This window comes from Macrobrachium rosenbergii, chromosome 21 (genome assembly GCF_040412425.1).
Source record: "Macrobrachium rosenbergii isolate ZJJX-2024 chromosome 21, ASM4041242v1, whole genome shotgun sequence".
In the NCBI taxonomy this organism is placed as follows: Eukaryota; Metazoa; Arthropoda; class Malacostraca; order Decapoda; family Palaemonidae; genus Macrobrachium; species Macrobrachium rosenbergii.
Window position 1 is genome coordinate 44,309,803 of NC_089761.1, and position 15,253 is coordinate 44,325,055.

Below are 15,253 nucleotides of genomic sequence, written 5' to 3' on the forward strand. Positions count from 1 at the left end.
ACTATGAACATAAAAGGAAAATGATAAAACATTCATTTTAAAACATTTTTACTTGAGTCACTATTACCTTCCAACTATAAAAACGATAGCTGATCGTAGCTCCTTGAAGTTCTCCCCCAACATTTTTTCACGAGTGACCAATTCCCTGGAATTCATGGGGCCAAAATAGGACGGTTTGGAAACCAAGAAAACCCTCCAAGGCAATGACGATAAGAGATTAATAAAATAAACTGATACTGACATTCTATTCTCTAGTAGAGTTAAATCTGTAAGTAGTCTACTACGACAATAGGTAACATCTTTTTGCGGATAATACTGGACTCTGTCGCATGCTATGAAGCATACTGTAACCTTTTTGACAGCAATTTTCCATATCCCACACGAGCGATAACGTTTAAGAAATCATCGAAAGGAAAATGAAATGAAAATTTGGAATACAAAAGCATATATTCATTTAAAGTCAAAACAAAAGCACCAAGAATTTTACAGTCATAGAAGCATAGTCGATAAAGAATACTTATAACATGATTTTCTTGAAACACTTTCTTTTCAAATTCCACTCTTCAGTATGGCGTAATAGGTGGAGCCGTAGACGCACATGTATTGAATAAGGCCTTCGTACTTTTGACTTTAGTGGACAATATATTACAACAATAGTATGATATACATGAATCTCTTTATAAAATCATTTTTTCATTTTCTTATTTATTCATCCTCTTATAGTGATGATCATATATAATTTATAAATTACTTCATTCCAGCATTTATATTATTTTATATTAAGCAATTATCTATTATTTGCTGGACCATCACAAAACTTTTTATTTTAGAAAATTTTCATCCATATAATTTTCCGGAAATTCAGGTTTGATAGCTGAGATTGTGAAAAGCGCGTTCCTACCAAAAATAAGTTTTTAAATTAAGACCTAGATTTTAGACATATTCATTCACTCATTCGTCATTGTATCAAGTAAGTAATATTTAGTGTTAGAAGCGAAAGAACCACTCAAGATATGTAAAACTTTATTTTCATGGCTTAAAATGTCATTGAAATCGTTAGAAGGATTGTATGTGAAAGCCTTGGAATGCTTCTAAGGTAAAGTACCCATAAAATAAAGCTGAGCGTTACCAAAACTAGAAGCATTTACGATGGACGATGCCAGGTCCCGATTCTTCATATTCCTCCTTTGTTACCCACATGTTCTGAAAAGTGGACAGGGAACCAAGAATTGATCCACCAATCCAGACAGAGTATTTACGCTCTGGAGGAGCAATGATTTTGACCTTTACAGTTGATGGAGCCAGGCTTGTGATTTCCTTTTGCATCCTGTCGGCAATACCAGCGTACATGGTGGTACCACCAGACAGAACAATGTTGGCCAACAGGTCCTTCCTGATGTCAATGTCGCACCTCATGATGGAAGTATGAACAGTTTCGTGGACACCTACAGATTCCATACCAAGGAAAGAAGGCTGGAACAGAGACTCGGGAGCACGGAAACGCTCATTGCCAATGGTAATAACTTGACCGTCAGGTAGTTCGTAAGACTTGTCGATGGAAGAGGAAGCTGCAGCAGTGTTCATCTCGCCCTCAAAGTCCAGGGCGATGTAGCAAAGCTTCTCCTTGATGTCACGGACGATCTCACGCTCAGCGGTGGTGGTGAAGGAGTAGCCACGCTCAGTCATGATCTTCATCAAGTAGTTGGTGATGTCACGACCAGCCAGGTCGAGTCGAAGGATGGCATGAGGAAGAGCAAAGCCTTCATAAACAGGGACTATATGTGAGACACCATCACCAGAATCACAAACCTGACCAGTTGTACGGCCAGAGGCGTAGAGGGAGAGGACGGCCTGGATGCAAACGTACATGGCGGGCATGTTGAAGGACTCGAACATGATCTGAGTCATCTTCTCCCTGTTGGCCTTGGGGTTAAGGGGAGCCTCAGTGAGCATGGTAGGACACTCCTCAGGGGCGATACGGAGTTCATTGTAGAAGGTGTGATACCAGACCTTCTCCATGTCGTCCCAATTTGTTACAATGCCATGTTCAATTGGGTACTTGAGAGTGAGAATACCTCTCTTGCTCTGAGCCTCATCTCCGACGTAGGCATCCTTTTGGCCCATACCAACCATTACGCCCTGGTGACGGGCGCGGCCAACGATGGAGGGGAAGACAGCTCGAGGGGCGTCGTCTCCGGCAAAGCCAGCCTTGACAAGACCGGAGCCATTGTCGCAGATGAGGGTTGCTGACTCTTCCTCGTCACACATGGCGGTTGATCGTTGTGGCCTTCACTGTCGTCCTGCGAGTAGAGAACCAATAGCAAGTGAAATTATGGAAATTATTTTTTTTTTATTCAGCGATAAAATATCATTCATACATATCTTTTAGCAACGAAGACTTGTACACTCTGTATATAGTGGTTACCAACCAATATATTTCGTTGTGTTCATTTCGTCTTTCTTACAGACTTTAATCGTTACTGACTCCCATTGTTAATATGCAACATAGAATTAGCGTGAAGAATATAATTATACTTTAAGGTGATAAACATTGCAAGTAGCTAAACATTCACTTTTAACAAGAAAACAAAGAGATTTGAGTTAAAGATTGCCAAATCTTTCTGTTAATTGTAATAGAGTAGTTATAGTGTTAAAATATTCCAAATATCAACAGCATTTTCAGTTTCAGAATTTTGTAGAGACTATTTATGTAATTAGAATGGACAGCGTTTATTACTCATATATTTCAGATTTTCTTTTGATAATTTCGTCCAACCATCGTTCTTTTTTCATGATTGCACAGATAACTTCTGAAAAACTGCCCAGCAAATCTGCATTATTTTATTTCGGTAGACAAACACACTGCCTACATCTGAGCTTCAGCAAATATCGTGTAAACAGCATGACTGTGTTTATCGTTTTTTTTAATACGCAGACGACCTAAGAGTACACATTCTGATGGTGAAGGAGATTTTTTTTTTTATGAAACATGTATATAAAATCTTCTTTCGACGGAATCTTCTGTAAGGTGTATGAGCAATTTTAGGGAATGCCATGGAGACGGACGCACGTTACTTCGTGGAAAAATTACTCCATCAAAGAATAATTCCCGTTTATTTCAACAAAATAATTTATAGTTTCGAAACTAAATTTACTGACGACGTAAACATTTTCCACGAACATGTATTTTACAAAATAAAATGGGCTAAGACTTTTCAAGTATTATTTTCTATTCGCTCGAAGATTTGCACTAATTTAAGTAATGCACTTCGAAAACCTCAGCGTTGATTTCAGTGTTTTTAAAGACCGCATGTTCTTTTAAACATTACTCTATTTCATAAATGCACAGAACGCTGAAGCAAGTAAATTTCTCCTTTATGTTTGTGTTCCTGTAAAATACAGAGAAACACTTGCATGGTTTTGTTTTCCCCATATGCAGTTATTATTCTATTAATTTGCATAACAGGCATCCATATCTATGTTGAGGTATTTTTCACATAGACAGATAAAAGACACTAATGGATAATTTGAGCGTTGCATTGCGTATGTCTTCTCAATCAAAATGTAGTCTGATACTGTCGTGAAATAATTTCATTCTCCACGAAATGCACACACTGTAACTCCTGCCTCCAATTTTGACATGCCTATCGAAAGCTTTTTAGAGGTAACAAAATATCGTTTGCTTAGCATTTCTTTGAAAATTTCTTTAGTATCAAAAGAAATGCATTATTTTACATTCAATGCAATAACTTGTAAAGTCTTTCCATTGATTTTATAAGTTGCGTAAAAACAATCACTAGATTCTCATGGATATTACCACTAATTTCTGCTTTCGAAGATGATCCGTTTCAGAGGGTAGTCTTCAGATGTAGTTAGCCTACTTACTCCACTCCAAGCCACTTCACAAAATACACCTTTTATTACACCTCCTGGGCCTTCTACTTTGGCTCTAATATTTGACAGGGGTCTCCTTTGAACACCAACTTACCCCTGCCAGTCCCTTCGGTGACTAGATTGTACCACGGTTTACCTCTCTTTATATAGAGACAGAGACAGGCAATCCAGAGTCAGGTAGGAAAAATTAAGAGGAAAAAAAAAGAATAGAAGATATTTAAAGAGAATGCCTGTAAATGTGCCAAAAACACCTGTGGTTTAGTATGAAGTATGAAGGTCAGGTAAATTATTGGACATTGCATTCTTGATGAGGAAGCTATACATAAATATCAAATTATTTCTTTATTTATTGGATTGAATATATTTTTTTATTATGCCAAGCGCTTCCATCAAGATAAACGATGAACATCAGGGATTAGACTACTCACTTAAGTAGCAGATGTGGGTACTTTTGGATAAAAATAACATTGTAATGCGATGTAACACTGCATTTTTCTAGGCGGTTTCCCCTCTCCTGGTGGAGGTTATAATTATAATCATTCCATGAAGTGCTACGAACCTTTAATTTGACTTTAAATTATGGCTCCTTAATTAACTCGGTTTTGGGACAACCTTCAGTGATGAGAATCTCACTTTGATCTGCTGTTTAATGTCACCGATCGCCAAGTCTGACTAACCGACCATTACGAGACAGCCTACAGAGCTGTACGAAATAATTATTGTACCCCCTCCCTCTCCCTCTCTCTCTCTCTCTCTCTCTCTCTCTCTCTCTCTCTCTCTCCAGATCTTGAAACGATTAGCATATTGTCCGAGAAGATTAGGGTACAAGTAAGATTGAGACATATTTCCTGGTTAAGTAATGTGTCTAAACGATTCCTTTCAAAAGAAATGCGACGTATGGAGTGATATGGAAATATTTAGCCTCGCTAAATAAAGAATGTAGAAAATAATGAAAAAAAAAGGACGCCAAGGACATTTCATTTTTCTTTTCTGTATATATGTTTATATGATTTCTTTGGAGATTTGCTTATCTAGAATAACGAAAATAAATCAGTATAAGGAGATGTGATCAAATAGCATTGTATAACGTAAGACGAAGAGAAATCCAAGATGGCCCTTGCTATATACTTTGTGAATTCTTTATAAAACTCCTTTATATAGCCCGTAATTAATCAGAGATTAAACGGTTCCTCAAGGAGATTTATCTCCCTAAGGAACTAATGAAAACGTATATAGTATTTGGACGTCTCTCTACTATAGCCAGTTTTAGTTTTCTGTAAAAAAAACTATTGAGGTGCCATCAGATCTTAAAAATACTGAGGCTAAATGGCTGTAAATTTGTATGTTGATCATCCACACTTCAGTCATGAAATATACCAAATTGCAGCCCTCCAGCCTTAGTAATTTTTATTTTATTAAAGGTTAAAGTTGGCCATGATCGTGGGTCTGGCACCGCTATGGGTACCAACAACACAGGCCACCACCGGTCTGCGGCTGAAAGTTTCATGGGCCTTGGCTGAGAGTTTCATGCAGCATTATACGCTGTACAGAAAATTCGATTGCACCGAAGAAACTTCCGCGCATTTTTTACTTGCTGTTTTTAGCTGACGGTAAACATTCGCAGCCGATTTCATTAGAGCTAAACTGGATTGACGGAATCAAGACTCCCCGCTGAAATGTTTATTTTATTGTTTCTTCAGGCAGCAAAATTGTACAAAATAGTGATGTTACGATGACAGTTTTGGATAGTCATTACTATACTGCAGTGTAGGAAAACCTAATACTACATTACATCAGCTAATGAAAAGCAAGATAAAATTAAATATCTTCAGTGATATCGACTGAAGATATTTACCGTCAGTTCTATTAAATAGAAAATAGACTGTACATTGTCTTCAGGTGGTATTCCAATCGACAATGGAGTAGAGAGAGAGAGTGAGTGCAGTTTAGTTTCATTGGAAGATTTTCGAAAAGGGAACCATTGCTTCATCTAAACTCGGCAGTCCATAAGTTATTGTTGCATTTCCAATTGTTCCTCAGGGAAATTTTAGTTCTTTGAGGGCTTCGGAATTTTCTGAATGGCCAGAGGACTATATTGGGGAGTTTTATAAAGAATTCTTGAAGGATCTACGAACTATATATATAAAAAATTAATTTTTCAAGTACTAGGTCTAGCCATACTTATTCCATACTGAGAATAAAAAAATCAATAAGGAATTCGAAGAGGAGATTAACGAACTGAATGAAAGGTAGAAGGAAATGAGGAGGATTAGAATAGTGAGAGTAGCCGGAGAAGAAGGGTGTAGAAAAAGAAAAAGGAAGGACTGCTGTTTTCTTAAGTTTCGAATTCAATAAAGCGAAGATAGGTAGGTATAAGAAGAACGATATTACCGATAATAAATGCCTCCCTGTGGATGCCTTTGTCATCTAGAAAATAGACGAATGAAAGGTAAAGATCGTTAAAGGGAGAGAGAGTGTTTGCCAGGGAAAGGGTGATGGTGTTAGAAACGGTAAATAACCCCATTTATTTATTCATTAATTTAATTATTTATTTATTTACTTACTAATTTATTTTAGCTTCAAAGTTATCCGACTCGATGTCCACATCTGGTAGTGTGTTATTCCTCCTACTCACTAGCTTTGGAAATTTCCTCTTATTGCGTTTCCCGTGACTTCTGCAATCATCCATTCTTCAAAAGCATGGCCTATCACTTGCTCCTAGATACCCAGTCCTTTTTGGCTCTGGTATCTTTTCTCATTTATATCAGACCCTGGCTTGTTAGTGTATTGGAGTGTGTATTTAAAGTATGCGCTGGGCGTAGCTGGAAGTGTTCAGAACCCCTTGATTTAATTTTATTGCTTAATTGTTTGCAGTATTTGTGGAGCTGTTTATTATGGCCATTTGTATTCGTTGTAGTAGTAGTAGTAGTAGTAGTAAATCATTGATAGTTTAATCCACTCACATCCAGTCATGAGACACTTAAAAGACATACAAACATTATGAAATCCTGACCCATTCACAAAATATGAATGATTTCGGATTTTCGTACTACTCTAACAGGTTTTTTTTTTTATTTTTTTGGCATCATAGATGAAATAGTTTTCAAAACTTCTTTCTGATAGAGGCATCTACAAATTACGATTATATCATATCGCAAGTGAAAATTTATTTGTTTATCTCACACTAAGTATTTTGGGAAAAATTCTTCATTGTTCTGTTTCATCCACTTAGGTTGTATTTGATTAGTTTTAAGCTGTAAAAAGATGTAAATGTTCTTATGTTGAGTAACAGGTGTTTATTAGGATGTTGTTGTGTTACAGTGATTCCTCTCTCTCTCTCTCTCTCTCTCTCTCTCTCTCTCTCTCTCTCTCTCTCTCTCTCTCTCTCTCAATTAGCCATAAAAAGATTTCGAGCAAGTAAAAAGACTACAAATCCCAAATGCCCTCGCAAAATGGGTGCAAATCGTCGAAATAATTACCATTCTTTACATCTCTCGAAATTTTAGTCTCATGAAATATAAAGACATCAAAGAAAAATATTATGGAATGATTTACTTTAAAAAAAAAAATATATATATATATATATATATATATATATATATATATATATATATATATATATATATATATATATATATATATATATATATATATTTCGCTAACTGCAACAAAGATTCAACAAGCTTCACCCAATTAAACATACATTCTTCGTTCTGGTGAATGCAAGCCTTAATTACATCTGAGGTCCGCTAAGAAGGGACAAGTAGACGAACAGCATGGGGTCACTTACTACGTCTTTACCGTTTTTCTTTTCTTTTTTGCCCCTAATTTGAAACCCGTGTGATCAGGCTAAGACTCTCTGTCAGAAGACAGATTTAGTGCCCGGGCAAAAGCCAAGGCGATCGTCCTAAGCAGATTTTGTTAATTACGATCGTGTTCCTTGCACTGAAACGCAATGCCCAAGAGTGGTATCACAAGCCTCTATTCAAGAGAGAGAATCAGCTTCTCTTTTTTGCTTCTGAAAGGTTTTTAAGGGCTGGTAACTCACGAAAGACAATGATTTATTACTGATGGGCTGAAGAATTACGATACTTAAAACAAAAACTAGTGTAAAGAATTTCATTGTTCTCGCTAATTATCTAACATGAAATCTTACTGAGAAACCAGATAATTAAATTTCACAGGATCATTTAATGAAATGTCCGTTTTCATCTGCCGAAATTCCCACCCAAAGACATGACTCGCTGTCCATAAATAGTCTGAACATTTCTACTTACAGAGCTATAAATTCTTCATTGGGAACACCGTTTTCTTAGATATTGTGTTTACACATTACTTTGCAAGAATACGTTTATTTTCTGTAAAATACCAGTTTTTCTGGTATCCTATTTTTTATGAATTATTTCGTGACATATGTTTATTAATCTCTTCGTTTACTTAAGAGGGGATGCTTTGAAGTTGATACTGTTAATACCGACTGATACACGAATATAAGTAACTGCGGAATAAACCATACAAAAGATTTTTACGGGTTAAAGTGGTATTAAAATACTGTGATACAAGTAGTTAAAAATGTGAGACATAAATCAACTTCAGTGCACTGAAAAATATTTTTGGCAAAATGGCCTGTTATCATTGGGATTCGGAGAACGTTTAGCAGTAGTTGATATATACTGTATATATATATATATATATATATATATATATATATATATATATATATATATATATATATATATATATATGTATGTATGTATATATATGTATGTATGTATATATATATATATATATATATATATATATATATATATACACTGTATATATATACATATATATTGTATATTGTGGCAGATATATGGCGATTAGAAATTGACGGTATAAGTATGAGAAATATAGTAAGTGAATTTGTCAGTCCTAAAAAATGAGATATAAAGTTAGTTGTAGGTTTAAAGACGAAAAAAACAACAATTCTTACACTAAGAACTTATTTTATTCTATGCATTTTCAAGCAACAGGAAAATTCTTGATGCGTGGATTTTCAGTGAAATGGCTCTGACTTAGAAATAGTGTTTCAAATTGTATGCATTACTGTTGCATATTACTTTTCTTTCTGTTTATTACATATTACTTCTGTTACTGTGTATCTTCTTTTATTAGATTTTTTCAAAAAGGTTTCGATTATCGAGAATTCCGTAAGTTTTCACAGATAAATGTTCCATCGGTTTTCACAAATAATCGTTCCATCAGTTTTCACAAATGAGTGTTCCATCGGTTTTCACAGATAAATGTTGAAACTTTTCTGCAGTCACGTTATAGTTTCTTTCGGAAAGAACAGCTGGTAAAATCTAAGCATGTTGCTCTCCTCTTTGTACACAAGTCTGGCGAAGTATTCGGAGCAAGTTGGAAATTATAAAAGCTAAAGCCTCTTTGAACACAAGGTTTGTCAAAACACCTGTCTTAGGTCTTTAGATATCTTATTAATGGTAAATGATCACCTGTGTGTAAGAGCTTTACTTTTTTTTACGACTTTAGTTCACTAGTCAAAGGTAACTGTAGGAATTTTAGTGTTATATGTTGCTGTCATTTCCTTAACGCATTGCTTCGCTATAATATGTTTGATTAAGAAATGAAAGATAAAGTTATATTGATTTGAATCTTCAGTATAAGGGACTAATCTTGGGAGAAATTAATACTGAAAATATGTCAAGATATTGTTTTAATTTTTTTCTCGACTTTCTGTGGCATGATGTTTTTCTAGAATCGTAGACTGACTACAGTTGAGTACACCTTGTTCTAAAAAACTTTTTCAAAGGCATTACTCTATTAAATGTGCAAAGATCTGTTTGGAAGCCTGGTTCCTTAGACTTTGAGGGAACTTGATATTAATCAAGTTTTATTCTTTAAATGTATTAGGTGTACTATGTTTGTCTGTTTATATAATGAGATTTCATTTAGCTTCAGTTTGTTTCTATGTGAACTTCCACTCTTAAAAATACTTTCATGTATACTTTATATTAAATCGATGGGTTAGGAAAGAGCTGGGACACTGAGAATTCCAAATGAAAAATAACTTAATGATTAGAAATCTTTTACTTCTGAATATTACTCTTCTCACAACATAACTGAAGTCTTTGACATATAAGACTGCTTGTCCGTGCATGGCTATGCACAGCAAAATATAATTTATTTTTATTTATCCCTTACAATTTCTTGAGGAGTGAAATATGCATGGAAAATGGGTCTCCTTGTATATGCCTATGTGTTTATTCCATAGCCAGTTCTGCTGATGTATTTCTAGTAAATATCTGATGTCGGCATCGGCAGTGGCCTCGATGAGTCGAGACTTATAAGGGATGAGTATACAGAATTCAGTATATTGAATGTAACTTCATGTTTTGTAAGGGACATCCTGGTGACCGGCATAAAAAAACGGTGTTTTTTTAGATACTGACTTTTCAGGTTAATCATTTTCTCATTTGTACAATTATTTCGCTTTCTATACCCAATTTTGGATTCGCTTTAGCATCTGTACTTATTTTTAAACACGGTAAAAATTCTAAATCTTTCTTTTATTTTTAATGGTTGCAAATAAAATTAGCAGTTCTATAAATTCTGAAATATTTCATCTCTTCAGATAAGGTTAACAGATGTTTTACAAATAAATGTTTTTACATATGAACTCTTCGGGCAGTGTCTAGAGACCTTTACTAAAACTTAGATGGATATCTAATTAAGATGAAGCTATTTTTTTTATCTATCAAATTGATAATAATTACCAACTGTGTAGCTTTTCATAATTGTTTTTTTATAGTTTATATATGGATGAGAAAATACTGAACTTGTATTTCAACATAAAAATGTTGAAATGTAGTTTACATGAGGATAAGAAACTACTTAAACTCATATCGTTTTATTTTTTTTTTTTTATTTATTCAAGCGGCTCCAGTTGTAAAAACTCATTTTAAGCAGGTATGTGATTCTGTTTTCAAATGCACCATCATATAAGCTGGAATTTTAGAAGCATTTACGATGGACAATGCCCGGGCCGGATTCATCATATTCCTCCTTTGTAATCCACATGGCCTGGAAAGTGGACAGGGAACCAAGGATGGAGCCTCCAATCCAGACAGAGTATTTTCTTTCAGGAGGAGCAATGATCTTAACCTTGACAGTTGAAGGAGCCAAAGCTGTGATTTCCTTCTGCATCCTGTCAGCAATACCAGCGTACATGGTGGTACCGCCAGATAGGACAATGTTGGCCAACAGGTCCTTCCTGATATCGATGTCACACCTCATGATGGAGCTGTGTACAGTCTCATGAACACCAGCAGATTCCATACCCAAGAAGGAAGGCTGGAATAGAGATTCTGGAGCACGGAAACGCTCATTACCAATGGTAATGACTTGACCATCAGGGAGTTCATAGGACTTGTCTATGGAGGAGGAAGCCGCTGCAGTGTTCATTTCTGCCTCGAAATCCAGAGCAATATAGCAAAGCTTCTCTTTGATGTCACGGACGATCTCACGCTCAGCAGTGGTGGTGAAGGAGTAGCCACGCTCAGTCATGATCTTCATCAAGTAGTTGGTGATGTCACGACCAGCCAAGTCCAGGCGGAGGATGGCATGGGGAAGTGCGAAACCTTCATAGACCGGGACTATATGTGAGACGCCATCTCCGGAGTCACAGACCTGACCAGTGGTACGACCAGAGGCGTAGAGGGAGAGGACAGCCTGGATGCAGACATACATAGCAGGCATGTTGAAGGACTCGAACATGATCTGAGTCATCTTCTCCCTGTTGGCCTTGGGGTTAAGGGGAGCCTCAGTGAGCATGGTTGGGGATTCCTCAGGGGCAACACGGAGTTCATTGAAGAAGGTGTGGTACCATACTTTCTCCATGTCGTCCCAGTTGGTGATGATGCCATGTTCGATAGGGTACTTGAGGGTGAGGATACCTCGCTTTGCCTGAGCCTCATCACCAACGTAGGCGTCCTTCTGACCCATACCGACCATCACACCCTGGTGGCGTGCCCGGCCGACGATGGAAGGAAATACACATCTAGGAGCATCATCACCTGCAAAACCAGCCTTGACAAGACCGGAGCCATTGTCGCAGATGAGTGCTGTCGCTTCCTCTTCGTCGCACATGTTGATGGTAGACTATGGGATCGACCCTGTAGGAGAGAGCGGTATCGCATTATAAAATAAGCTAACCTAACTTTTTAAGACAAATGATAACAATGCTATTATAGAAATAGTTAATGCTTTGTGGTAAACATGTGTATCTTTTATTTCATAATTATTATTGTTGTTGTTGTTAAGTCGTTCTTATCCACCAAATACCTTTTCTTTATTATCTGTTAGATTTCTCTCTGCTGTCTCTTTCGAGGCAGAATTTTATACAATCATAGATGCACACGTACACAAACAAATTATATATATATATATATATATATATATATATATATATATATATATATATATATATATATATATATATATTATATATAATATATATATACATATATATAATATACTGTATAAATATATATATACAGTATAAATATATATATATATATATATATAATATACTGTATATATATATATATATATATATATATATATATATATATATATATATATATATATATATATATATATATATATATATGTAATGTTAGTGTGTTTTTTTTTTATTTCGGTTACATAAGCTATTTCCCTATTAGTAGTTTAAAATATACGATTGGCTCTATCACTAAGAACAAATCTTGGGTTTTTGTAACTTTTTAAGTCTTTCGTGATGGAAAAGTTATAATTTCATTCTGAGGATCGGTGGGCACTAACATGTGTGAATTTGGAGTGATACTTAAAATGGCAGTGAACGATATTTTATGCATGATATAATTCTTTGATATATGATCTTAATAACAGGACGTAATCTTTTACCGTAATGTAGACTTTTCCATTTAAGTATCCGTAATTTTTGGTAGTTAATCATCTTGTCATCCTTACTAGAGATGAGTTATTTAATATAGCATAAGCACCAGTCTTAAGCAGCAAGTGACAATTTTAAATAATTAATAGAAGTGATGGGCATCTATATGCAACAATTCAGACCTTAGTTAGCTGTTTTTTATATATATATACTACGGAGTCAGAAAAGCATAAAATAGTCAATATATGTTTCTGTTATTCAAAAAGAAAAGTAAACGTGCAAGTGCTAATGGCTGGCTCTCCGTTCCTTGACAAGATTTTTAGATTCACTAATTCACTGTAAGAATGAAATATTTAAGTAATTTTCTGAACGTTTTATGATAGAATGAAAGGAAATGTAACAATGGTCCTTATGGTTAAGAGGCCAATATCATCTTTATTTATATATCTTTGCATTATGTGCAATAGATTCCGCCGGATGCGACTGAATAAGCCTTGTTCATTAATACTTGTTGTCTATAAATGAGTTGATAGATATAGTAACTTGTTACAAACTGTGGCTTGAAACACTTAGGATAAATTTCATGCAATTAAACTTGGTGTAAGTATTTTTCCAACTCGATACAGGACTCACTGCTGCTCTTAGGAGTTTTGCCTCTTTTTACACGAGCAATACGAGTACATCTTTGATGTACTTTTGCAATCTTTTTTGAAAAAGGCAACCTCATTTCAAATCGCTGATAAAAACAACTTATTGGCGATATAATAGAATGCTGTGTTTGCCGCTTGTAATATAATGTGTAAACATTTCCTTAAGAACTTTGACACAAACCATGATGTCTGCCATCATTTGTAAGAAGTACGTTGAAATTCGCAAATGCGAAATCGAAGTCTGACACGTTTCAATTTTTATGACACATCCTATCTAGCACAAACGGTTTGAAAATTTTCAAATGTAAGAAAGATTCTAGGATTTTCGCAGAATAATTATCCAGATACTTGATATTTTTCACGAATAAAACCTTTGAAATTTATAAATATCAGATCCAAGAAGTTTGTAACCTCACAACCAATATTTTGAAATTCACTACTGATAGATCGTCGAATGGACACTTTGTGTTTCTGTTTCTAACAATATGTTGAAGTTTAAAAGTGCAAGTCCTAATCAAACCTCTCACGCAAAAGAAATGGACATTCCAGCGACAGACCCACCTTCCCGTGCTGAGTCCTATCGTGACTAAAGCCAGTTCGCTTCATCCTCCGTTTATATAGATGCGGGACAACAAAATCCTCAAGCAGGAAACTAGTGGGGGAGGGAGGGAGGGAGAGACACAAAAAAGCATCAAATAAAAAATAATGCCTGAGAAGTCTCCAAGTCTCGGTTTATTGCCCCAAACATGGACTGAAAAGATTACACACCTTTCCTTCCCCAATCGCATACTTTGAATGATATTGGAATAATTAGATTTAAATATTAAAGACGCCTTTCATTCTCATAGAATATAACTTTTAGAATGTTTGTCTATAACAAAAAAAGAAAACGAAATTTTACTCTGTGTAAAGATGGTATTGGAAGCCAGGAATGTCTAACTCACACCGATGCCCTGAGTGCAGGTGCATTCCTACCTGTTCCGCCGATGTAAATTGGATAGGGAGGTGCAGGAATAGAAGCTACTAATGGGATTTTTTCCTGTCGCTTCTGTTTTTATCTCACCCACGAAAATGCAGGTCGTAAACGATGCCTTTTCTAAACTGCAGGGGTGATTAGCGCGATAGATCAGGTACTCTGGATAGATACTGTCAGTAAGATATAGTGTGATCTGTTTCCCCAGTTGATCTTACTTTAAGGTTGTAAAGACACACGCGCACACACACACACACACATATATACATATGTATGTATGCATGTATGTATGTATGTATGTGTGTATGTATTTATGTATATAAGTGTATTCCTTTGTCTATTTAAACATTTTCATTCATGCAAACGAAAGCAAAAATTAATTCCCTTTGCAGAATTAGTTTAATGGTTTTCAGAGCTCAACTTTTCATGGTGTTGTTAACCAGAAAATTCTCCTTTCTGCTGGGATATTACCATTTATTTGGTTTTTAAAAATAATTTCTCCGCAATGGTAGTTGCGTCATCAGTTTATAGTTTCAAAATGAACAAACAATAATAGTCAATAAGATTGACTGAAAGTTCCAAAATCATTTAAAAGTGCAGCTTTATTGATAAAATTCATTATACTTTATCGACTACTTTACTTGATAAATGTTTTCAGAGAAGCGGACTTCTGTGGAAATTATTTAATAAGCACCAGTTTTTAAAGCACTGCTTTAATAGTGATAGAAGGTTCCTCACTGTACAGTCAAAGGGTGTTTTATTTAACATTTGTGGTTTATTAATCTACGCTTTCAAAGAAAA

At 35.4% G+C, this 15,253-nt stretch overlaps 2 protein-coding genes across 3 annotated transcripts; both read right to left on the bottom strand.

The window, feature by feature from the left end:
* Positions 1–31: 31 nt before the first annotated feature.
* On the bottom strand, positions 32–4,025 carry LOC136850073 (actin, alpha cardiac muscle 2-like). Of its 2 annotated transcripts, none has more exons than XM_067123624.1 (2): positions 3,989–4,025; positions 32–2,300 (listed from the first exon to the last, which is right to left on the bottom strand). In XM_067123624.1, exon 2 carries the CDS (start codon positions 2,266–2,268, stop codon positions 1,135–1,137), a length of 1,134 nt encoding a protein of 377 aa, XP_066979725.1. In that variant the 5' UTR covers positions 2,269–2,300; positions 3,989–4,025; the 3' UTR covers positions 32–1,134. The 2 variants fall into 2 exon arrangements, with proteins under 2 accessions (XP_066979725.1, XP_066979726.1); XM_067123625.1 differs by lacking the exon at positions 3,989–4,025 and adding an exon at positions 3,818–3,961.
* A 6,767-nt stretch (positions 4,026–10,792) lies between these two features.
* Positions 10,793–14,073, bottom strand: LOC136850083 (actin, alpha cardiac muscle 2-like). Its single transcript, XM_067123633.1, has 2 exons — positions 14,041–14,073; positions 10,793–12,068 (listed from the first exon to the last, which is right to left on the bottom strand). Exon 2 carries the CDS (start codon positions 12,040–12,042, stop codon positions 10,909–10,911), a length of 1,134 nt encoding a protein of 377 aa, XP_066979734.1. The 5' UTR covers positions 12,043–12,068; positions 14,041–14,073; the 3' UTR covers positions 10,793–10,908.
* Between the last annotated feature and the right edge of the window lie 1,180 nt (positions 14,074–15,253).